General features: G+C 36.7%; 3 protein-coding genes across 3 annotated transcripts in view; 2 read left to right on the plus strand and 1 right to left on the minus strand.

Annotated features, from left to right (window-relative positions):
* The first annotated feature begins 3,585 nt into the window (after positions 1 to 3,585).
* LOC107098500 (neural cell adhesion molecule 1-like) lies at positions 3,586 to 13,763 on the plus strand. The gene is made up of 12 exons (XM_015396220.1): positions 3,586 to 3,859; positions 4,489 to 4,872; positions 5,973 to 6,248; positions 8,093 to 8,368; positions 8,854 to 9,141; positions 9,228 to 9,485; positions 9,564 to 9,854; positions 10,516 to 10,872; positions 11,538 to 11,660; positions 11,761 to 11,785; positions 11,871 to 11,968; positions 13,164 to 13,763. Exons 1-12 carry the CDS (start codon positions 3,790 to 3,792, stop codon positions 13,310 to 13,312), a joined length of 2,595 nt encoding a protein of 864 aa, XP_015251706.1. The 5' UTR covers positions 3,586 to 3,789; the 3' UTR covers positions 13,313 to 13,763.
* A 1,228-nt stretch (positions 13,764 to 14,991) lies between these two features.
* On the plus strand, positions 14,992 to 18,748 carry LOC107098497. Its single transcript, XM_015396217.1, has 6 exons — positions 14,992 to 15,260; positions 15,927 to 16,283; positions 16,949 to 17,071; positions 17,172 to 17,196; positions 17,282 to 17,379; positions 18,581 to 18,748. Exons 1-6 carry the CDS (start codon positions 15,125 to 15,127, stop codon positions 18,727 to 18,729), a joined length of 888 nt encoding a protein of 295 aa, XP_015251703.1. The 5' UTR covers positions 14,992 to 15,124; the 3' UTR covers positions 18,730 to 18,748.
* A 322-nt stretch (positions 18,749 to 19,070) lies between these two features.
* The window catches only part of chek1 (checkpoint kinase 1), a 10,782-nt gene continuing 4,664 nt past the window's right edge, over positions 19,071 to 25,188 (minus strand). Inside the window, exons 7-14 of the mRNA XM_015396216.1 lie at positions 24,942 to 25,130; positions 24,254 to 24,358; positions 23,112 to 23,195; positions 22,781 to 22,847; positions 22,531 to 22,699; positions 22,293 to 22,424; positions 22,102 to 22,203; positions 19,071 to 19,369 (exon numbers count right to left, since the gene is read on the minus strand). Coding sequence (XP_015251702.1) covers positions 19,274 to 19,369; positions 22,102 to 22,203; positions 22,293 to 22,424; positions 22,531 to 22,699; positions 22,781 to 22,847; positions 23,112 to 23,195; positions 24,254 to 24,358; positions 24,942 to 25,130 — 944 coding nt within the window. The 3' untranslated portion in view covers positions 19,071 to 19,273. The remainder of the gene's footprint in view (positions 19,370 to 22,101; positions 22,204 to 22,292; positions 22,425 to 22,530; positions 22,700 to 22,780; positions 22,848 to 23,111; positions 23,196 to 24,253; positions 24,359 to 24,941; positions 25,131 to 25,188) is intronic.

A 25,188-nucleotide genomic window follows, 5' to 3' on the forward strand; every position in this document is an offset into this window, starting at 1 on the left:
CCTTTTTATGTTATAGATTTTTTAATTTTATACTGGTATCAGATACAGGCTGAAACCTTGTGGAGCTATTACAGTAACCTTAATGTCGAGTCTGTGCTTGCCCTTGCCAGGTGAGGGAAACTGATCTCTGTCCTGCATTCATTCATTAAAAACATCTCAGGTTACATTCTCACAGATCCACTTAACAGAAACTCATCCTCTTTCTCTCGTGTAAGCATTCTAAGTCTTTTTTTAATAAGAGTTTGCATGAAGGTAAACAACTACGTTAAGGGTTATCTTTAAAGGTAAGAATGTAAAGCGGTGGATGATGGAAATGCGAGCTCACTCAGAGAAATATGATCAGAGGCCAGATTTTTCTAATCCTAATCTGATGGGAAAAGTCTGCCATGCCCTTTTAGTCTATTCTGACCCTAGAGATGAAACCTTCTGTACATAATACAGTCAGCAATGGAGATAACAGACAACAGCATTTTTAGTCAGTCATTCTTACTAGTATAATTTAATTTCATTCAGTTTATTTGTATAGTGCAAATTCACAATATATGTAATCTCAAATCACCTTACAGAGACAATTCAATTAATTTGCAAAGTCACTTGTTTCAAAGTTTGCTATCTAAGGAAAACCTTTGATAGACCTTAGTGTAGAATATGGTATAGTCTTGGTTTTTATGAAGTCAGTGAAATAATTAATACTTGTATTCAATTAAATTCAAAAATACTTGATTTATACCACAGAGAAATTAAATGTTGTTTTCACTCATCAGCTTTTTTTTTCTTCAACAAGTTGTTCTAGATGTTGATAGCTCCAGGGAGGAAGGACATTCTGTAGAGGTCTGTCTTGCACTGGATCTGGAGAAGCCTCTGACTGAAGACAATCCATTGGTGTTTAAAGGTCTTCTGAGGGTTCTTGCCAATACCCATAATGTTCTTTATTTTATGAAGAATTATTCTTTGAAAAATCATCTCCAGAGGTTATTGAGGAATTCCTAAAACAGAGCTGCTCTTCTTTATCAGCTTGTTAAGCTTCTTTAAGACATTTTCTTCACTGCTGTTACCCAAGCAGATGACACTCTCCACAACAGACTAATATAAAACATGCATTGTTGTTCAACTATAATATATGTATTTCCCACCACAGTAGGGGTGGTAAATATGTTATTTAATCAGATAATATCCGGACTGTCATATTGTTTATTAATACACGCCTGACAGGATGTGTGTCAGAACAACAAATGAAAGTGTGAATCAAGCTCAAATCATCGTCAAACAGATAATTCTGTTTATATATGGAATAAATTAACCACAACTTCCATTCAAATATAACATTTCAGTTAAGAACTCTTGAACAAATTTGTGAAACTCAACTAAACTAAACCACTATGTGCAGAAAGAAAAAGGGAAAACATGGTTGAAAACCATAATCAATCAAATGATGCAATAATATCACAGTTTAACACGGATTTTATGTTTGAGGACCAGGGTTTTGTCTTTGGAATATGGTCAAATTAGCTTTTGGCTAATTTAGAACAATTGCAATGTTTTCAAACCAATTCACAATGAAAATCAGACTAAATAAAGTATATTTGACATATTCATGTCAGAAGCTAATACCTTTAGTTAAATGAATCTTTACCATCCCTTCCCTGATTGAGCTAGTAGCTAGCAGACATGAGGACTCCTATTAAATGACTTTTTGGTCATAATTTGTTTATAAAATCATTTCTATCAATCCTGATAGATTGATGGATATATAAATAGATAGACAGACGGAAGAGGTAGATAGGTACAGAGAGAGATAGAGAGACGGCAGACAAACAGATAGTTCAGGGTCATTTATGTCTTTCATCTCTTCCCCCATAACCTTGAATTTAATACATATTACTTAGTATGAAATTAATTAGATCTGATTCTAAACATTTAGTGTCACCAGCACCATCTTCGAGCTCCATAATGTTCCTGAACTGCACAAGCAAGGTGTCATGTTCACAAAGATTATGTAAAGGTGAAAAGGACTGGGCAGGGAGACACTGCGATGCACACTAGTTCATGCAGGAGTTTGCTAAAATGATTGAAATTAGGTTTAATTAGTTTTAGGGTACTTTTTCACTTTACAAAGGTTCACTTTGATCTTATCAAAAAAAAAATTCTGTTTGTGAAATATGGAGATTCACTTCAGGCAAATATGTAGCCTTGTTAAGAACAATTGAAATATGTTTAAATATGATGATAAACGTATGCATCCATTCTTAAAAGGCAAGGCAAGGCAAATTTATTTGTATAGCACAATTCAGTACAAAGACAATGCAAAGTGCTTTACATGTTTAAAATATAGGAAAATAAAACAGAATCAAAGCAAGTAGGAAAACATTTAATAAAAAATGCAGAAACAAAAAAGAAGATTAAAAACAGTTGGGCTAAAGAAAATAAAAAATTTGAACTAATGATGATTAAAAGAACCAACGCCTTTGTGAGATAGAGGAAAAACAATCCATAATTTATACAAATATTTATACAAATATATTTTCTCTTCTATTCAGCACCCTTTATACTGATGGTCGTATTAAGATTCACCTTTTAATAAACAACACTATAAAGCAACTCTGGAGTAGCTACAGAAATGCACTGATCAGGAAGGACAATCTTTGCCAAAACAGCTCTCAGTTATGCCCTCAACTTATCTGTCCTTTATGTTACAGTAAAAAAAACAAAAAAATTGTTGCATTAAGAAAGCCAAATTTAATATATTTAATGTTTTTTGTGTGTGTGTGTAAATCATGCAAAATGAACATAAAATATTTAGACAGGGCTCTGGTGAGATTATGTCAAAATTAACATTTTCAGTTTGGATTTTTAACCCTTCCCCCTGGAAATATTATGCCTTAGAAGCCAAAAGGAAGTGGCTGCATCATGCTGTGGGGATTCAGCCGCATCATGCTGTGGGGATGCAGCTGCCTCATGCTGTGGGGATGCAGCTGCCTCATGCTGTGGGGATGCAGCTGCCTCATGTTGTGGGGATGCAGCAGCATCAAGCTGTGGGGATGCAGCTGCCTCATGCTGTGGGGATGCAGCAAGGACAGGGAAGCTGGTCAGGACTGATGGTAAGACATAGATTTAGCAGAATAAACTGCTGAAAATTATATTCTTAAAAAATGAAAAAAAAAAATAAATAAATAATTAACCCTTGTCCATCTATTGATTTTTACAGTTATCCACTGCTTTGTGGATGTCTCTCTAGTAATACCTCAATAGAATGCATCAAATTTTGTGATTGATTAGGGTATTTGAACATTTTCACCAGGCAAAATAATCCAGAAATACAAAGAAAACACTTTCTGAAAATATATTGGGTAAAATGTAATGTTTGTTTATGTGTTGTTAAGTGACACAAGGAAAGGCTCTTTTTATAACCATAGATGTGAGATTTGTATAAGTCGGCTCCTGGCTTTGTCTTATTTAAGATGCATGAGTGTATGTGGAAGAGTAACCCTATGAGTTAGTCCTACATAATGCAAGAGTCCAGTATCACAGTGTCATTCTAGCCCCACAGAGAACCACAGGCAGCATGAGAGAAAGGAAAAACACATCAATAATTGAATCCAAATCAGTCCCTTCCTACTCTCAGCCTAATAAAGTCATTGTCCTTCAATTGGACTCTTCAAGACACCAGTAGAGAATAGCGGCAGACAGCAACGGAGTTTGCAGGTTGTTTTTAAGGGTTATCTTTTTGTTTGAGAGCCTTAGTATTTCTTGGAGTAAAGAGGAAGCTGGACTCAGGCTCATCATGATACCATGGTGGCCAAACTGTTAGGGCTGGCCTTTCTTTATCTCACCGCCAGTCCATTCGCCTTTACTGCTCATGGTAAGGAATCCGTCACATTTGGATTTTTATACAAACGCAAATGTACTTAAAATGATTTTTACACTGTTAAAATGTGATGCCTTTACATATAGTTTTACTCATGTTATTTTGATATTAATGGCATAATTTTAATTATCTTGTTAAGTAACCTATGAAAAAATTGATTCTTATTACATTTTAGTAAATAACATATTTCTAAAGATTGTGAAATAAAAGAAAAACAAAAGCCACTGTCCATACTGTAAATGTTACGCTAATCTTACAAAGCTAATCAAACATAGCATTTTTTTAATTGTAATTATATATATATTTCTTTTTATCGCTTTTTATTAGTTTCATTACTTTCATTACTTTACTTACATTTACATTTTAATATAAGCTCTGTTATATTAGTTTTGCTACACGTGTATATGAATAAAACATAGATTGGTTTGGTGTTAGAGAGTTGGATAGTTGAAAGAGCTAAAATATTTTCTTAGTCACATTTGGCAGTAAAGAAAAAGGACATTGTCAACTTGTTTCTGAATCCTGTTCTGTATCAGACCCCTATCGAAACTTGCAGTGTAACCAATCCTGCAGCAGAACACCAGCAGGGTACATGACACCAACGTGTTCTTTCCCCTTTGCAGGCAACCCAGTGTATCCTGTCCCAACTTCATCTGTAAAGATCAATCCAAACTGGGAGGTGGTCTACCAGGACACTGATGTTTATGGTGTGGTGAACAAAGCTGTGATCTTGGAATGTGGCACCACAGTCCCTGATATATACATATGGAGCTTCACCAAGCCTGGCACTGACGCCATCAAAGCAGTGGTCTATAATCTGGGGAAAGGGCCGAGGATTCAGCAATTTGCTGAAACTCTTGGAAAGTTGACGATCATCTCAAACAGTGCGGCAGTGAGCATCGAGAAGCTGCTTCTGGCTGCTCATGGCCTGTTCACCTGCCAGGCCTTCTACAATATAGATAAAGAGCCTATAGTCTACTATTACTACGTTCATCTCACTGTCAGAGGTACGATTCTCAACTCAAATTACGTTTCTTCGTTAAGCATTGGTATACGTAACAGGCTCAGTTTTTCTTGTGTACTCTGATACTTCTTCTAAATTATTCTACCAGTTAAATAATCTGTTCAGGTTTATCTATAACCTGAAAAGTTTTTCTAATTGATCTACTAGCAAAATGTGACTTTTTTGACTGAAATCAAGTGATGTGGTTTAAGGATAATTAATTTTCCATGCTGTCCTTTTTTAGACTTTTTTTGAAAACACGTCAAAAACATTTGAGTGTTTTTGTGAGACTTTTTTTTTTTTGTTTTTGTTTGAGGAGAATTAAAAGAGGCAGGGAAATTTTATTTTCCCTCTTTTTTTTTTAATGTTTCAATATTCAAGCAAATGTTAAGGTCGAACAAAGATGTGCAGAGAAAATGCAAAAAGACAAAAAAAACACTATCAGGTAGTTTTAGAGAATTAACTGTGTTTAGGAGAGCCTAACGCATCTTAATTGAAGTTAGGTCCAGACTTTTATAAAGCCATCCCAGAACTTTAATTTTATTTATTTATTTTTGAACAACAAAGATATCTAAGATCTAGACTTGCTAGTGTGTTTTGGTTGATTGTCCTGATGCATGAACTTTAAGTTTAAAACTTTTGAAAAGATATGATGGATTCCAAGATGAACTGCCTTTCAAAAAGTTTAGCAAATCTGCTTGTGTGATTTGTATTTATCATATCCTTTACAAAAACTTTAAGTCAAAGAAAACATATTGTGAAACAAAAATGTGTAATGGTTTTGAACCAAAACAGAGTTTAAGTGGTGATGAAAATGAAGTTTAGATCTACTTTTTCGTTCAATTTATTTTTTAATTATCAACAGAATAACCAGTTTTTCTGTCAAAACTTAGATATGATCTTTAAATGTTCTGTGAAACATTTCCGGAAACCGTAAATTCTGGTAAAATTGACGTACAAATTCAGACTTGTTATACCATAAAATGAATGAAACATTACTGCTAAGCATGAAAGGGACAGGATTTATGGACTGCCGGCAAAGTGAAAACACATTGTGATAAAAATGTTCATCTGTATGTCTTCATGTCTTTTTCTTTAACACAGTCCCTGTCAGTAAGCCTTATCTTTTGCTAAGTGATGTGTCTCCAGTGGAGGGATCCACAATGTGGATGCAATGCAACCTGGAAAATGGGACCGGGCCAATTCAGTATGTATGGCAGCACGAAACGCGCAGCGGTAACATCACAGTTGTTGCCCAGGGCAGCAGCAGCGCCATCAACGTGACAGATATCAACCGAAACCACACTGGCTGGTACCGCTGTGTGGCCACCAATGCTGTCAACAGTGAGAGCTCTAACCGCTTATGGCTGGACACCATATGTGAGTGCTAGAAACTTTCATCTATCATTATAATCATGTTATATTTTATTTAATTCCTATAAAAAGTATCAGCATGTTTGCATTTTCACAATGACAGATATTTTTATGAAATATTTTGCTATATTCTTCAGAATTTTGATACTTTACAGCCACAAACATCAGTGTTTTTTGTTGTTATTTTGTATAATAAATCAACAAAAACTATCATATAATTCCTAATAAGGTAATGAGAAGATAGGTGAAGCCAAAAAGAGGAAATTTATTTTAGGAAGGAATCCTGGTAGAGCCTGTAAAAGCCTTTGTGTTGGTGGGATAGTTAACCTCCCTGCAAAATAATGACCCCTTTACATGTGACCAGAGCTACAAAGGAATGGGATCAGGGTTCCTCATATCTGCTCCTTCATGTCCAGTGTCCTGTATATTTTAGATGTGTCTGTGCTTCAACACACCTGAGTCAAATAATCAAGATAAGACTAAAAGACTAAGAACCTTAACTTAATGCTAAGAAGGTAAATCAGCAATTTGATTCGGGTGTGTAAGCAGAGACACATCTAAAAGAAGCAGAACGCCAGACTTCGAGGACTTTAATTGAGGAACCCTGGTTTAGATCAAAGCAAGGTCTTGAATAAAAAACGGCCTAGTCAAAGTACAGATGTCATTGATGAATTTTCCCTGAGTTTGAACAAGAAAATATAAGGGTAAACATTCTGCCATGACACATAAGGCTAGTAAAGGTTTACCCTAAGAATTTGGAGGTGCTATTGCATTGAGAGGATTCTATAAAGTAAAGACTCAGAGTGGAAGCTGAAAACAAATTTTAGACCCAATTTTCAAATTATAATTTGAAAGCAGTTGTTTCTTTTTTGTAAACAATTGCTTTAAAATCTGGTTGCAGGGCAGCTGGAAATACTTTTAAACAAGGAATGCTGTGAAATAGTTTTTGTTTTTTTTCCGAACAAAAGACCTATGAGCCTATAGGCCTATTTAAAACATAATAAAATTAAATAAGTAAATAGATTGAGATTCACTACTTCATTGTCATATACACTTCAGTGGACGCAACCAGGGTCTTTAACATACAGACATCAGTTTTCAGGTGAATATATGCACTATTAATTAAACTTCACAATAAGACTGTGACAATGTAGAAATTTGGTCAACTGACTGGAACCTGAGTCACTGTGTTTATGTCACAAGTGACTCTATTAGCTCCAAAATCCTTTTACACAAACCGTAAAGAAATAATTATATTATTATACTATTTGTACTTTATTGAACAGTTCTCCATTACTCAAAGAAAACAACAAAATAACACTCTAAGATATGAGAGTGCACAGCGGCACTGTGCTCTTACTTTGAGCTACAGGCAGGCTGGCCTGACTGGTCTAAATGTTGAGGTGCAATCTGAGGTCATGAAGTCAAAGTATCTCATAAGCGGAAAAATCTGAAATGCGTTTCTGTGCCGTATTTCCTCCTCGTTTCTGTCATTAGACTATGTAAATTTACTAGTCTGTGCCAGCAAAAGGGATACCACGCTCTAGCTTGCTTGACCTTGCCATGACAATGTACTTCCATGAACTTGTGTTGATTAGGCTTCAAAAAAATTAAAAAAGTAAAAATCATTTCCCAAAATATTCATAAGAAATGTATAAATTGTGCAAAGTATTTTAAATAGATTTTTTAATCTCCCTCTTAACCTCCCCACACCCCCAGCACCCTCACTTCCCGCGGCTATGTGTGGTTGTAGCCTGCCACTATGTGAAGGATTTGTGCAAGATAGTTACTGCGTGTACTCTGCATCTGGGCCTTTGTCTCTTAGATGCATGTATGTTTCTCCCTCATAGTTGGTCCAGACATTCCCCGGATAGATGTAACCCCGTACAGTATAACAGAGCGGGGTTACTCAGCACTGGAGAGAGAGACTGTTTCATTGATGTGTCAAGCCCAGTCCAACCCTGCCAGCCAGTATGTTTGGTTCTACAACAACTCCCAGGTGTACAGCGGGCCGCAGTTCACCATCACCAAAGTTCTTCGCATGCACACAGGAGATTATGCCTGCTTGGCCCAGAACACATACCTGAACACCCGCTCCAAAAAAACCATCAGCCTGACTGTCTACTGTGAGTTTGGCCTCAATGAATGATGTTAATAACCACAGAGCTCTTTTGTCCATCCTGTATTTTTCAATTCCAGAATGTTTCTTCTGTCTTGGTACCATAAAAGGCAGAACTAGAGATGGGGTCTTTCCTCCTTTGCCTTAACCTCTGTTTTTTCATTTTCAAACAATAAGTATTTTCTCTCTTTCTGCATCTTTACACAATTTATGATTACAGTCTTACTCACTCAGACTTCAAGTCAAACACACAATCCATCATAAATACACAAAACAGAAAACAAGTCCGTTGGATTCATTGAAATGGAGTGAGATTCTGATGGATGGTACCCTTTGGCAAGTATAGGTAGAACATGGAGGTTACATCTTGTCATTTACTCTGCTTTTTAATTATCATAAAATTGAATACCCAGCATCTAAAGAATGTTTCTTAGTGAATTCATCTCCACTTCGAACATCACTTCGTGGCCACTCTATGTCTCATTCCTGCAGACCCTCCTGATGGCTCCCCCTCATGCTCTGTGGAGCCAGCTCTGAATCATACCGCTCTAAAGCTGCTCTGCACCTGGCCTGGTGGGTTCCCCTCCCCGTCACTGGACTGGACTGGGGACCTGGAAAATGCTAGAAAAATCCAGGCTGACACTGAACAGCAGTCTAATGTACAAAGTGGCACTGCAATCCTTCTACCCTCCGGGAACTTGACTTCTAACAACACCTTGTTCAGATGTATGGGCTCCCATCCTACCCTAAAACAATCCACAGAGTGTGGCACACGCACATGTGAGTACAAAAAGAACCCAGCAGATGATACATCAAATTGTTGCTCAGTTGATTGTCCATTTTCTATCTCTGTACCTCTCTTACAGATATTCCCCCTGCAGAACCAGTATGTTTTGCCTTTGTCACAAACAATCAGCAATATCTTATGCTGTCCTGCTCCTGGGATGGAGGGGCCCCAAAGGCCTTAGTGTGGTGGGAGGGACCAGGGGGCCAAAGCAAAGGAGGACAAGAAAACTCCAATATTCTAGTCCTTCGTTATGGAACTGCACGAAGTGGGAAACCGTATACCTGTTATGCTAAACACCCACTTCTGATGGAAGCAAAGAGCTGCAGGCTCACATTGGGTCAGTTCTTATCGTCACTGTACAAAATCATAAATAAAGATTCTATCTTTTCTAATGCTTCATGCCTTCATTTTCTAGAGGCCCCTGTGTTGCTGACGCAGCGCAGAGTCGTGTCAGTGTACGAGGGGAGCGACGTGCAGCTCACCTGCAATCTAAGAGCCAATTACCTTCCAGCCAAAGAAATTACTTGGTTCAACAATCAAGGCATAGATGTCAGAGACACCTCAAAGTACATGCTGCTCCGGACGATCGGCTGGGCCAACCTGACAGTGAGAGACGCAGACGAGATGCAGGACAGCGGAGAGTATAGATGCTCCACTTCAAACGCAGTGGGAGGCGCTGAAATCAATGTAACTCTGGTGGTCAAGAGTAAGAATTGGATTTTAACTTTCCTTCAAGCACCATAACTTACTCAGGCACTCTCAATCTGAGCTAAATTTGTCACTTTCATACAGTTTTTATTTCTGAAAGCCTTCAGCTGATCCAGCAAAAGTTCTCATGAAAATAAAAAAAACAGATCATATTTCTCCTTTCCTAGCATCTCTCCAATGGCTTGCAGGTAAATCTAGAATAGAATTTAAAATCCCCATCACATATAATGCCCTAAATAACCAAGCTCTTCTTATATCAGAAATCTGATCATTTCTTATGTTCCTAACAGAGCACATGGCTCTTATCTGCAGGTGTATTAGTTGTCCCTAAAATTTCTAAAAGTATAATGAGAGGTAGATCTTTTAGTTATCATCTACCGTAGAACCAACTACCAGTTTTAGTCTGTGAGGCAGACACCTTGTCTATTTCTAAGGCAAGGCTTAAAATGTTCCTTTTTGATAAAGCTAGATTTTCTTAGGTTATCCTGAGCTATCTCTATAGTTATGCTGCTATAGACTTAGACTCCTGGAGGACATAGGGATCACTTTTCATAATTCTGCTTCATTCTATCTCTATTTTCCCATTCTGCAGTATTTGTTAAGTTCCAACCATAACTTTATGTTTCCTCTGCTTTATCTTGTTGTTTTATTTTTGTCAGAGCATCCTATGCCACCCAATGCAACCCTGATTAGAGCAACATACAACAGCCCAAAGCGTACCGAGGTGGAGCTGGAGTGGCAGGTAGATGGTGTGGAGGAGAAAGGAGGTTGGACTGGATTCCATCTGGAGCACCAGTGGGTATCTGAGCGACCAAACAGAAGAGGAAGCAGCAACGAATCCCAGCTGAGGATGGAAGAGAGGATTGGTCCCCAAGACTGGCAGTGCACCATCATCCAGGAACCAGATGCCAGGAGTCACACAGTAAGAGGACTGACTCCAACTGTTACCTACCAGTTCCGCATAATACCCATCAACCACCGCACGATTGGACACCCATCTCCAACAAAAACTCCAGGTACAATAAGCGCACTCTTAAAAAGGAAGCATACAAACAAGATTTTTAAAAAGTGTATAAATGCTAATCTCATTAGGCAATGCACATGTTAAATAGGACCTGGTAATATCTTTAAACTGTGAACATGAGAGTTTTGTGCAATGGCAGTTCTGATTACCTTATTAACATTTTTTTTTCCTTTTTATCCTCTTAGGTGAAAGACACACATCCCAAAAAAACAAATCCACATATTAACACATGAGACTAACACATTCATTGAGCTTCTATCTTTTTCTGTTTCCTTTTCTCTAATCTCTAAACTGTTTAAAATCTGACTCCATTTAGTTCTAATACAATATTAAAGTCATTTTTCCATTTAAAAATGCTGTTATACTGTATATATTTTGAAAAGTCTAACTTGGTTAATTAACTGACTTAAGATCGAAGGGTTTGTTAAGTCAGACATCAGAGATGGATTATACATGTTAATGGAAATATCAAATAACTATAGGGGAATTTTTCCTAATTAAATTCCAAGTAATGTATTGTAACATTTTTGGTGTATCTGCAGCCCATACTGTTAAGAAAGAACTCTTACAGGAAATAATTGTCAGAGTGAAGTGCTCTTTTTGTTTTTTATTTCTAAGGTGTACTATTTTGCAATGTGTAACTTTGGTGTATTGCAGCGGAACCGCGCCACAACATGTACCCAGCTGTGATTGGGGCGGCTATAGGCGGAATGCTCTTTGCAGCCATTCTCACAGTCCTGCTACTAATTTTCATAATTCGCAACCGCCACAACAATCCCAGTGAGTCCTGCACAGCAGTAGCAACATTTTGCAAATGTAAACTATGAAGATGAAGCTACCGAAACTTTTCGCGGTATTAATAATGTGTTTGTTTCACCAGGACTGCATGACATGCTGTTTGGCTTGTGAGTATCTGAGTGTTCCTACTTGCTATATCCTAAGAGGCTGATTATCAAAGCAAATAATCCATGTTTTACTTTCTATTTATAGACAGCACAGCCAGTCAAGAGAGAACATTAATTTTCCAGAGGATGAAATGGTCAGAGGGTCAGAGGGAATAGAGGACATTGGTGGATCATCCAGCCCAGGCAAGAAAAACTTGCTTCAAAAATAATTTATTTTCTCTTCTTTTTAATAGCAACATCACATTTTGCAAGTCTGTTTTTTTTTTTTTTAATATATATAAATTAAGGAATACAAAGATTTTTTTTAACAATTGTAAAACTATCAAACATCAAACTATCAAATATCAACCTAAAATAAAAATGATTATTAAATATGCTTGGATCACATGAGCCTATCAGCTCTTACGCTTCAATGACGGTAAGAGCTGATAGGCTCATGTGATCCAAGCATATTTAATAATCATTTTTATTTTAGGTTGATGTTTGACAGCTTTGATGTTTGCGGCATGGTGTTTCAATATAGTTTTATCTTTTTTTTCCTGCATTTTATAATGAACAAAAACCTTTGCAGATGTTTCACATGGCAAGACCACAATCCAGATATATTACACACATGCGCCATGAGTAAACAGGGAAGTAATAAAGACCATTTGTACCTCATCAGTAAGCCTTGAAGTAGAGAAGAATTAAGTTAACTACCCATTTATTCAAGTCCGGTGTGGCTTAAATGGAAAGGTGAATGTATTAATGAGGAGCCGGGAAACACCTCAGAGGACAGTGGACCCAGAGGATCTGAGTTGGGAAACATTGGTCTTAAGTGCATTTTGCTCTATACAAGGAGCAGCTATTAGTTGATCTGTTTCAATAAGCTATTAATTATTCGAAAATGCTTTGCACTTATTCAGTCCCAAGCATTAAATCAGACTCCAAAAAAATGTAATTCTCTATGTGAGGGATTGGCAGCAACAAAATGCAAGTATCGTCGCCACATGCCCATCCAAGCGGAGCATGTCCTGCACGCCAAAGGTTCGATGCAATCAAATGGTTTTCTTATAGAAACCTTTTGCCAATCTGAGCGTAGGATATGACTAAGAGTGTAAAGTTGCTCTGAGATGAGATGTGTTGTGAAATGGTGCTTTGTAAAATTGAAAGGATTTTAAACTGAAACATAAGAAAGCAAAGCTGACATTAAAACCCTTAATTAACCAATTGTCAGTTCTTTGCAGGCAAAGTAGAAGCTGAACAGATATTAGCAGATATAAGTTTATTTAGGATGAAATAATAAAAGTATTTTTGATTATGGATCAAATGTTTTATATATACTTCTGCTGATTTTGGCTCCCATCTGTGCTGAAGGCAAAACTTTGGTCTCTTGCAGGCCCTGCTGTGTCTATACCCAGGGCATCCTCACCCCTCACCACCTCACACCTGAGTGCCACTCCCACCCCTAGCAGCCAAGCCCCTCCCCCTGGAGAGGATAACGAGCCCGTCAGCGTCACAATTACGGTCAAGGCAACTGGATCCTAAAATAAATCACCAGCATGTCAGCTGCATTTCAAACTGGAGCTCCTGTATATATTTTAGTGAACGCAAAGCAACTGTTAGATGTTCTTGTACAAAGATCCTTCACAGATGTCATTCCAAGCTAGCTGAACAGATAAAAGATGTATAACTGGTGTTTTATATTTATATTTTATTTTGTGACTCCTTCTTCATTTCATAATTTAACCTCAAATAAATGTATCAATAGAATAAAAATCTGTACTTATTCAACTATTCCAGTATGATGTGCTTATTATAAAAGAACAGAGCAAAAAAGGTTTTATTAATTTATTCATCTTTGAACTTTAAGATTAAAACATCGGAACTCTACAGTTTTTACAAACAGCATTGTTGAAAATCATGACTGACACTAGAACCAACATGTCACTGCACAGAAGGTATGACCTACCCTCAAGACTTGCTTTTTTATGTCCAGATGAGAAAAGAAAGACAAATGTTAACAAAAACATGTAAATATATACAGTTTGCTTCTCTATGATGGTCTCTGTTTTCTCTGTGGAAGTTTTTTTTATGGCATGGGAAATAAAATCTTTGGGGAGCAGACCACCTCGCCGAGCTTCTGCTTGATCTTCACAAAGAGACGCTTGAACTCCAAACCGTCACCCTGAAAAAGGCAGAAACTTTAGCATAGCAATATTTCAGTTCTTCTTTTATTGCCCATTACTTCTTTTTGTGGCCCATAACAGTTAAAACATCAAAGAATTTTAACTTTCTATCTGACCTTGTTCCAGAGATGTAAAATAGATACCGTAATAGGACTGAGGCAATAAATCGGTTTTTGTTGAATGATTAAATTTACCATGAATGGAGATCTTTTTGTAGAAAAAAAAAAAATCTGTATTTTTATTTACATTTTTGAAAAAAGTTTTTTTTTTTTTTTATGTAATCTAATCCTAATTTGTAATGCCACTAGCTGCAAACACATTGTTTTTGTTTTTTGTTTTTTAAATTATGACAGGATCTGACAGCTTGTTTTTCAAGCATGTTTTAAAGCTTGTATCTAGTCGTACTTTGAGTTCAGGTAATCTCCCAGAAAGGATGATTGACATTAAAGCAACTTTTTAAAAACAATTCCTGTCATTTGTAGTTTTTTTTAGTATCAAAAGGGCAAGTAGTAATTCTTCAAGAATTTATATGAAAATTGATTCAGAATCATATAGTCCATTTTCTTAATTCATCCTTAATTTCTAATAGTTGAGGTGTTGTTAAAAATGTTATTTTACTAAACCTCCAAAGTCAGTTTTACAGTTTTCTTCTAAATTTTCCATTAACAATGCTTTAGTTAGATGGAGGACTGAGAGGCACTTTAAACCGATAAAGAACTGGCATAGTTTCTTCTAGTGAAAATAGAATACTTTTCTGTATTTTAGTGAGTTATTGTATTTTATCAGCATATTGTATCTGTGCTTTAATGTTTGTAGCATAAAATTTTTTTTTATTTACAATACAGGAGTATAGAACTAGCGTAAACTAGGGTTGCGTGATTTTGCCAAAAATCAAAGTGCATTTATTTTTAACCAAAACTGTGTTTTTATTTTATTGTACTGTGAGCCCTCGTTTTTTGCGGGGGTTACTTTCCCAAAAGAACCAGTGATAGGCCAAATCTGTGAAATAGTAACCTTTATTTTTTTNTTGCTGACGCAGCGCAGAGTCGTGTCAGTGTACGAGGGGAGCGACGTGCAGCTCACCTGCAATCTAAGAGCCAATTACCTTCCAGCCAAAGAAATTACTTGGTTCAACAATCAAGGCATAGATGTCAGAGACACCTCAAAGTACATGCTGCTCCGGACGATCGGCTGGGCCAACCTGACAGTGAGAGACGCAGACGAGATGCAGGACAGCGGAGAGTATAGATGCTCCACTTCAAACGCAGTGGGAGGCGCTGAAATCAATGTAACTCTGGTGGTCAAGAGTAAGAATTGGATTTTAACTTTCCTTCAAGCACCATAACTTACTCAGGCACTCTCAATCTGAGCTAAATTTGTCACTTTCATACAGTTTTTATTTCTGAAAGCCTTCAGCTGATCCAGCAAAAGTTCTCATGAAAATAAAAAAACAGATCATATTTCTCCTTTCCTAGCATCTCTCCAATGGCTTGCAGGTAAATCTAGAATAGAATTTAAAATCCCCATCACATATAATGCCCTAAATAACCAAGCTCTTCTTATAACAGAAATCTGATCATTTCTTATGTTCCTAACAGAGCACATGGCTCTTATCTGCAGGTGTATTAGTTGTTCCTAAAATTTCTAAAAGTATAATGAGAGGTAGATCTTTTAGTTATCATGCTCCTCTACCGTAGAACCAACTACCAGTTTTAGTCTGTGAGGCAGACACCTTGTCTATTTCTAAGGCAAGGCTTAAAATGTTCCTTTTTGATAAAGCTAGATTTTCTTAGGTTATCCTGAGCTATCTCTATAGTTATGCTGCTAAATGTTTAGACTCCTGGAGGACATAGGGATCACTTTTCATAATTCTGCTTCATTCTATCTCTATTTTCCCATTCTGCAGTATTTGTTAAGTTCCAACCATAACTTTATGTTTCCTCTGCTTTATCTTGTTGTTTTATTTTTGTCAGAGCATCCTATGCCACCCAATGCAACCCTGATTAGAGCAACATACAACAGCCCAAAGCGTACCGAGGTGGAGCTGGAGTGGCAGGTAGATGGTGTGGAGGAGAAAGGAGGTTGGACTGGATTCCATCTGGAGCACCAGTGGGTATCTGAGCGACCAAACAGAAGAGGAAGCAGCAACGAATCCCAGCTGAGGATGGAAGAGAGGATTGGTCCCCAAGACTGGCAGCGCACCATCATCCAGGAACCAGATGCCAGGAGTCACACAGTAAGAGGACTGACTCCAACTGTTACCTACCAGTTCCGCATAATACCCATCAACCACCGCACGATTGGACACCCATCTCCAACAAAAACTCCAGGTACAATAAGCGCACTCTTAAAAAGGAAGCATACAAACAAGATTTTTAAAAAGTGTATAAATGCTAATCTCATTAGGCAATGCACATGTTAAATAGGACCTGGTAATATCTTTAAACTGTGAACATGAGAGTTTTGTGCAATGGCAGTTCTGATTACCTTATTAACATTTTTTTTTCCTTTTTATCCTCTTAGGTGAAAGACACACATCCCAAAAAAACAAATCCACATATTAACACATGAGACTAACACATTCATTGAGCTTCTATCTTTTTCTGTTTCCTTTTCTCTAATCTCTAAACTGTTTAAAATCTGACTCCATTTAGTTCTAATACAATATTAAAGTCATTTTTCCATTTAAAAATGCTGTTATACTGTATATATTTTGAAAAGTCTAACTTGGTTAATTAACTGACTTAAGATCGAAGGGTTTGTTAAGTCAGACATCAGAGATGGATTATACATGTTAATGGAAATATCAAATAACTATAGGGGAATTTTTCCTAATTAAATTCCAAGTAATGTATTGTAACATTTTTGGTGTATCTGCAGCCCATACTGTTAAGAAAGAACTCTTACAGGAAATAATTGTCAGAGTGAAGTGCTCTTTTTGTTTTTTATTTCTAAGGTGTACTATTTTGCAATGTGTAACTTTGGTGTATTGCAGCGGAACCGCGCCACAACATGTACCCAGCTGTGATTGGGGCGGCTATAGGCGGAATGCTCTTTGCAGCCATTCTCACAGTCCTGCTACTAATTTTCATAATTCGCAACCGCCACAACAATCCCAGTGAGTCCTGCACAGCAGTAGCAACATTTTGCAAATGTAAACTATGAAGATGAAGCTACCGAAACTTTTCGCGGTATTAATAATGTGTTTGTTTCACCAGGACTGCATGACATGCTGTTTGGCTTGTGAGTATCTGAGTGTTCCTACTTGCTATATCCTAAGAGGCTGATTATCAAAGCAAATAATCCATGTTTTACTTTCTATTTATAGACAGCACAGCCAGTCAAGAGAGAACATTAATTTTCCAGAGGATGAAATGGTCAGAGGGTCAGAGGGAATAGAGGACATTGGTGGATCATCCAGCCCAGGCAAGAAAAACTTGCTTCAAAAATAATTTATTTTCTCTTCTTTTTAATAGCAACATCACATTTTGCAAGTCTGTTTTTTTTTTTTTTAATATATATAAATTAAGGAATACAAAGATTTTTTTTAACAATTGTAAAACTATCAAACATCAAACTATCAAATATCAACCTAAAATAAAAATGATTATTAAATATGCTTGGATCACATGAGCCTATCAGCTCTTACGCTTCAATGACGGTAAGAGCTGATAGGCTCATGTGATCCAAGCATATTTAATAATCATTTTTATTTTAGGTTGATGTTTGACAGCTTTGATGTTTGCGGCATGGTGTTTCAATATAGTTTTATCTTTTTTTTCCTGCATTTTATAATGAACAAAAACCTTTGCAGATGTTTCACATGGCAAGACCACAATCCAGATATATTACACACATGCGCCATGAGTAAACAGGGAAGTAATAAAGACCATTTGTACCTCATCAGTAAGCCTTGAAGTAGAGAAGAATTAAGTTAACTACCCATTTATTCAAGTCCGGTGTGGCTTAAATGGAAAGGTGAATGTATTAATGAGGAGCCGGGAAACACCTCAGAGGACAGTGGACCCAGAGGATCTGAGTTGGGAAACATTGGTCTTAAGTGCATTTTTTGCTCTAGACAAGGAGCAGCTATTAGTTGATCTGTTTCAATAAGCTATTAATTATTCGAAAATGCTTTGCACTTATTCAGTCCCAAGCATTAAATCAGACTCCAAAAAAATAAGTGTCATTCTCTATGTGAGGGATTGGCAGCAACAAAATGCAAGTATCGTCGCCACATGCCCATCCAAGCGGAGCATGTCCTGCACGCCAAAGGTTCGATGCAATCAAATGGTTTTCTTATAGAAACCTTTTGCCAATCTGAGCGTAGGATATGACTAAGAGTGTAAAGTTGCTCTGAGATGAGATGTGTTGTGAAATGGTGCTTTGTAAAATTGAAAGGATTTTAAACTGAAACATAAGAAAGCAAAGCTGACATTAAAACCCTTAATTAACCAATTGTCAGTTCTTTGCAGGCAAAGTAGAAGCTGAACAGATATTAGCAGATATAAGTTTATTTAGGATGAAATAATAAAAGTATTTTTGATTATGGATCAAATGTTTTATATATACTTCTGCTGATTTTGGCTCCCATCTGTGCTGAAGGCAAAACTTTGGTCTCTTGCAGGCCCTGCTGTGTCTATACCCAGGGCATCCTCACCCCTCACCACCTCACACCTGAGTGCCACTCCCACCCCTAGCAGCCAAGCCCCTCCCCCTGGAGAGGATAACGAGCCCGTCAGCGTCACAATTACGGTCAAGGCAACTGGATCCTAAAATAAATCACCAGCATGTCAGCTGCATTTCAAACTGGAGCTCCTGTATATATTTTAGTGAACGCAAAGCAACTGTTAGATGTTCTTGTACAAAGATCCTTCACAGATGTCATTCCAAGCTAGCTGAACAGATAAAAGATGTATAACTGGTGTTTTATATTTATATTTTATTTTGTGACTCCTTCTTCATTTCATAATTTAACCTCAAATAAATGTATCAATAGAATAAAAATCTGTACTTATTCAACTATTCCAGTATGATGTGCTTATTATAAAAGAACAGAGCAAAAAAGGTTTTATTAATTTATTCATCTTTGAACTTTAAGATTAAAACATCGGAACTCTACAGTTTTTACAAACAGCATTGTTGAAAATCATGACTGACACTAGAACCAACATGTCACTGCACAGAAGGTATGACCTACCCTCAAGACTTGCTTTTTTATGTCCAGATGAGATAAGAAAGACAAATGTTAACAAAAACATGTAAATATATACAGTTTGCTTCTCTATGATGGTCTCTGTTTTCTCTGTGGAAGTTTTTTTTATGGCATGGGAAATAAAATCTTTGGGGAGCAGACCACCTCGCCGAGCTTCTGCTTGATCTTCACAAAGAGACGCTTGAACTCCAAACCGTCACCCTGAAAAAGGCAGAAACTTTAGCATAGCAATATTTCAGTTCTTCTTTTATTGCCCATTACTTCTTTTTGTGGCCCATAACAGTTAAAACATCAAAGAATTTTAACTTTCTATCTGACCTTGTTCCAGAGATGTAAAATAGATACCGTAATAGGACTGAGGCAATAAATCGGTTTTTGTTGAATGATTAAATTTACCATGAATGGAGATCTTTTTGTAGAAAAAAAAAAAATCTGTATTTTTATTTACATTTTTGAAAAAAGTTTTTTTTTTTTTTTATGTAATCTAATCCTAATTTGTAATGCCACTAGCTGCAAACACATTGTTTTTGTTTTTTGTTTTTTAAATTATGACAGGATCTGACAGCTTGTTTTTCAAGCATGTTTTAAAGCTTGTATCTAGTCGTACTTTGAGTTCAGGTAATCTCCCAGAAAGGATGATTGACATTAAAGCAACTTTTTAAAAACAATTCCTGTCATTTGTAGTTTTTTTTAGTATCAAAAGGGCAAGTAGTAATTCTTCAAGAATTTATATGAAAATTGAATCAGAATCATATAGTCCATTTTCTTAATTCATCCTTAATTTCTAATAGTTGAGGTGTTGTTAAAAATGTTATTTTACTAAACCTCCAAAGTCAGTTTTACAGTTTTCTTCTAAATTTTCCATTAACAATGCTTTAGTTAGATGGAGGACTGAGAGGCACTTTAAACCGATAAAGAACTGGCATAGTTTCTTCTAGTGAAAATAGAATACTTTTCTGTATTTTAGTGAGTTATTGTATTTTATCAGCATATTGTATCTGTGCTTTAATGTTTGTAGCATAAAATTTTTTTTTATTTACAATACAGGAGTATAGAACTAGCCTAGACTAGGGTTGCGTGATTTTGCCAAAAATCAAAGTGCATTTATTTTTAACCAAAACTGTGTTTTTATTTTATTGTACTGTGAGCCCTCGTTTTTCGCGGGGGTTACTTTCCCAAAAGAACCAGTGATAGGCCAAATCTGTGAAATAGTAACCTTTATTTTTTTTACAATTATTATTAACACTCTACAGCTCTACAGTATTGTTCACCAACGCTTCTGCTCAAGCGGTATTCACAGAAGCGGTCTCTCTAAACAGGCATCCCCAAACTCGGTCCTGCTCCAGTACAGCTGATTTTAATTGAAAGCTGATTAACAGGCTTTTGCTCTTCTGCAATCATTATAACCAGCTGTGCTGAAGCAGAGAAACCTCTAAAACCTGCAGGACAGCGGGCCTTGAGGACTGAGTTTGGGGATGCCTGCTCTAAGAAACATTTTAAACTCCAAAGCGTTTCTTAAATTTTTCATGTAGCATTAGCATGCGCTAGGTTCTCCGTGAGCAGCACTTGTTGATGGCCCAGGATCAGCATTCTTCTCCACTTCCCCATCATGTCTCTGTTAGTTTGATTGTGTTCTAGCGTTTGTGCAGAAAACGTTGGTATCCAGCGTAATGTTGTTTTTCAGCAGAAAGCTAATGCAGACTCCATCCTTACCATGATCTTGTTGCAAAATTGCAACCCTTTTTGCATTCTTGTTCAAACTTATTGCTGTTGTCATCCCTATGTTATTTTCCTCCTTCTTTATGGAACGAACGGAAGATTAATTAATAACGTAACACCTACAGCCGCATAGCTTCTACCCTCCTTTAGTATGTCCAGAAGTTTAACCTTACTGTGATAGTTAGTATCTCCCTCTGCCTTTTTGGCCTGTCTGCAAGTGTCTTTGTCAGTGCAGAATGTTTAATCAACATTATGGGTTTTGTAGAAAATTTTGCAAATTTAAATTTGGCAAGCTTTGTTACGTACATGTAGATCAAAATATTAAACCGTAATGTTACTGACACACAAATAGAGAAGAAGCGTGGAGACTGTTTAGCCAATCAGAATGCAGAACACAATGCAAAATGTAAATCTACAGCCAACAAAGACAACTTACAGTTAAACGTGTTTGTAAACAAGATCTAAATTAGGGCTGCAAGTTGCAATTAATTTGATAATCCATTAATCTGGATTTTTTTAAATTAATCGATAAATGATCAGATAGTGAAAGGTTACTTAAAGAATATTTTATGCAGAATAAAACCAGGTAAGACTAACTTTTCAACTTGTGGAGTACTTCATAGAGTATATTGACAGAATTTTTTTTTATATGAAATGCAAAAATAGATTTTTTTCCACAATTTTGTAGAGTTACTGCTCTAAGTAGGTTGCTCTCACTGCTAGAGACATGTTTAAGAGTCTCTATACTCCTGTTAACACTGGATTACTAAATTAGTTGACGACTATTTTAATAATCGATAATCACGATTAATCTGAATAATTGTTTCAGCCCAAATCTAAATACAAATTGAAAAAAGTTTTTTTTTTTTTTATCATTATGAATTTTTTGATTCATAGGGATAGTTTGTTTAGAACATAAGTGCTTGTTGGACATAAATTGCACACAGGTCTATTCATTTAACAGTTTTGCTGGTACTTCATCCCATGAAGAGATTCTTCAATGTTGAAGGTAGTGATTATACCTGGGGCTGCACACAGTCACCTTTCTTTAAACCAAAGCACTACCAGATGATGGACAAAAGTTTATTAAAAAAAACGAAAAAAAACAAAAACAAAAAAACCAGAATGACAATTTTCTATATTTCTGTTTCTGCCCTTTTTCTGCATTCAAACAATATTCAAACGATAAACCAATCAGAAATGCAACAACTTACCTTAGACAGCCTGAAATCCAGCAAAACTTGCTGGTTCATCTGAAGCACAAACACTTTGAAGATTAGCTTGTTGTTACGTTTGTCCAGAGTGCTCACAGTAACCTGAAGAAGAGGAGGAACTTCATGTAGATAAAAACTTGATATAGTGAAAGCGGTTCTTAATCATCATTACTTTGGCTCAGCCGGCTTACCTGTTGGGTGCAGGTGAGTTTGAAGGTAAGCGCCATTCCATCACAGACGTCTTTCAGGGCAGATAAGGAGGCATCAGCGTTAACGTTGGTAAAGAAGCGAGTCATTCTCCGGACTAATCTTTGCCATGGCGACTATTTACAGAGACAAACACAAAGGGAGAGCGTTTAAAACACGATAGAGGAATGATATCTGCTTTTGATGCCCTTGGATTCCTGCAGTAGTGAGTTTGTGAATTACCTGGCTGGCTCCAGGCGTGCACAGCAGCTGACTCCCCAGTAACATGTGCTCAGGTTTGGTCGGCTGGGAGAAGCTGACCTGTCCTTCAGTTGGGCTGATTACCAACATGGCCTTCCACCCTCCTGGAGCAATATCAGGCTGCGAGCTGGAAATCTGCAGCCTGTCATCACTATAGACAGAAAAAGCCCACTTTACTTTAGATTTCGGCTCAAATTGCACCAAAAACATCCCACAGGACCAAGGTTCTCACCTCTTCTGCCGAGATTTCAGCTCCAAATCTTTTCGAGGAACTTTAATCGGTCCTGATTCCTGACAACCTACAGAGACCAACAAGCAGCAATCAGCCACGTGAAAGAAAGAAAATAAGATATATGATGGAGTAATACATCTGTTAAAAGAAACTGCAATTCCTCAAAGAGAGAAAAAGACAAAAAAAGTAAAACTCAAAGAAATGAAAACTTGCTATGATTGTATAATTAACATGTTTTATCCGCATGTCTATAAACATCAACACAAAGTAAGGAGGTCTTTTGAAAATGTTGTTAAAACTAATCCCAGATGTAGCGAGTTATCAGGCTTGCCTTCTGTAAACCAGCGGTCCTTCTTTATGTCGGCAAGGGTCAGTCTTGCATCAACATGGGGAAGCAGCAACTTGGACAAAAAACCTAATAATCCATGAAAAAAAAAAACATTTTTATTTTTCTAGTAATTAGAAATTACTAGAAAAGAAATTACTAGTAACTAGAAATTTAATCCAGATACTTTTATTATAGAGTCTTTTCAGCTGTAACACCACATTAAAGTAGGAAAGCAGAAGTATGGAAATATGATGATATGAAGCCATTTAGGAGGACTTGCTAAATTCTTAAACAATGCATTTACCTGCAGTTTAAAAAAAAAGGCATTTAAATACCAAACATTTAGTATTCTGTTTTTATACAAATCTGGAACAAAATCTGTATCTTCTAAACCAACTTAAATAACTCAGAAGATCAAAATCCTAAAAAGGTTTGAAAAACTGTAATATCCTAATATAGTTATCCAACACAGGTTTTATCTGAGATAACTGATTTTTAGGATAGCTTTTAATGATTGTGAGTTTATTTAGAGGTTATTTCAGAAACCAAACCACTCTATGAAACAGGCAGAAAACACAGGTTGTGACGGGGCAAGTCAAAAATAAAGGAGCCAAGTATGTGAATGTAAAACTTACTTTATATGTCTGAGCTCTTAAATTTAATATTTAAAGTATTGTGCAATTTTTTTTAAAACAAATATTCTTATTTTTATGGATCTAAAATGGAATATAATTTCTTTAAGATAACATATGAACCCTCTATTAAACATCAATTAATTTAAGTTTAGCAAACATCCAAACTGAGACATTTTGATTTCATTAAAGCAGGGAGAGATTTCCATTTTCACAGATTATGAGTTATTATCATGGTGGTTATCATGAATGTGACTCTCGACTCATAGAACTCACTAGTAGTGTGAATGCACACTGGCAGTTTCAGAGTGAACTGTGGACTTAATAGCTATAACTAATGCAATACCTTTGGTTTATTCTGTCACCTAAAGGCTGAACCCTAATCCTAACAATAATGGATTAGAAACCAAAAAACTAAGTGGATTTAGGATGACCTTGTAAAATGTCTTAAATTTCAGTAATGACTTCCATATTCTGAGTGGCAGCTGTTTTTAACTAAAGTCTGAGTCTTACTAAGAGGCATCGGCTGGATTTTCTTCCAGGGAGTGAGGTAGGTCTTCTTTTGGAGCCAGTCGGAGTATTCCTGACAGCTCTCAGTGGGCTGATCCCAGGGCAGCTCTGGTAAAGCAAGAAAAACAAAATGAAGAAAGGTTTTGTCAACTCTATAGCATGATAAGGGAAACCCTGCATATCATCTATGTTGCGGATGCCTGGTAGGAAAATTGGCTTCTCCAGATTCTCCTTAGGTGTGTGTGCATGCGTGAATGGTTGGTTGTTCTGTTTGTCTCTGTGTTGTCTCTCGCAACACCAGCAGGGAGGAAGCATGATGAAAAATGGATGGATGGATCAATTATATGACATTTTCAATATATCATTATACGTTATAGTCTATTATTATAGCGTTTGTAACTGTCTGACGTTCCAAGTTTTGTTTCTTAAAGCAATCATTTATAAAATATTCTAAACATTATTCTTGCCAGTTTTTCCTGCACTCTTATTTTGTATTAATCGAAAATCAAAATGATATCATATTGACAGTACTTAAGAAATATATCATGATATAAGTATTGGCCGTATCTTCCAGCCCTAAACAAACCACAGACTTTCTACAACTTTAAGGTATCTGGTTGTACATTTAGAGTGAAATGTTACACCTGAGAAATCAATTATCTTCCAATACTGAGAGTCATCTTTGTCAAACCTCCTGCCAGCATCGCAGTCAGAACTATCCCGCAGGCCCAGATATCTGCAGGCTGCGCTCTGTATTGCTCTTGGCGGAGAAGCTCTGGAGCAACGTAGGGGAGAGTTCCACAGAGTCGATTTAAAAGACGCTCTCGCCCTTTAAAACGAAACATGGTGGCCAGGCCGAAATCGGTCAGCTTCAGGTTGTCTAAGAGGGAAAAAAACAAAACAAAAGAATTTTTTTTATTTATTTATATATATAGATA

This window comes from Cyprinodon variegatus, unplaced genomic scaffold (genome assembly GCF_000732505.1).
Source record: "Cyprinodon variegatus isolate N-32 unplaced genomic scaffold, C_variegatus-1.0 Scaffold784, whole genome shotgun sequence".
Lineage (NCBI taxonomy): Eukaryota > Metazoa > Chordata > Actinopteri > Cyprinodontiformes > Cyprinodontidae > Cyprinodon > Cyprinodon variegatus.

Coding starts and splice junctions, on each gene's coding strand:
- LOC107098500 (XM_015396220.1), top strand. CDS start 3,790: ATGGTGGCCAAACTGTTAGGGCTGGCCTTTCTTTATCTCACCGCCAGT. Junction 6,249..8,092: donor CTTATGGCTGGACACCATAT/GTGAGTGCTAGA, acceptor TCTCCCTCATAG/TTGGTCCAGACATTCCCCGG. Junction 9,142..9,227: donor AGAGTGTGGCACACGCACAT/GTGAGTACAAAA, acceptor CCTCTCTTACAG/ATATTCCCCCTGCAGAACCA.
- LOC107098497 (XM_015396217.1), top strand. CDS start 15,125: ATGCTGCTCCGGACGATCGGCTGGGCCAACCTGACAGTGAGAGACGCA. Junction 17,197..17,281: donor CATGACATGCTGTTTGGCTT/GTGAGTATCTGA, acceptor TTCTATTTATAG/ACAGCACAGCCAGTCAAGAG. Junction 17,380..18,580: donor TGGTGGATCATCCAGCCCAG/GCAAGAAAAACT, acceptor GGTCTCTTGCAG/GCCCTGCTGTGTCTATACCC.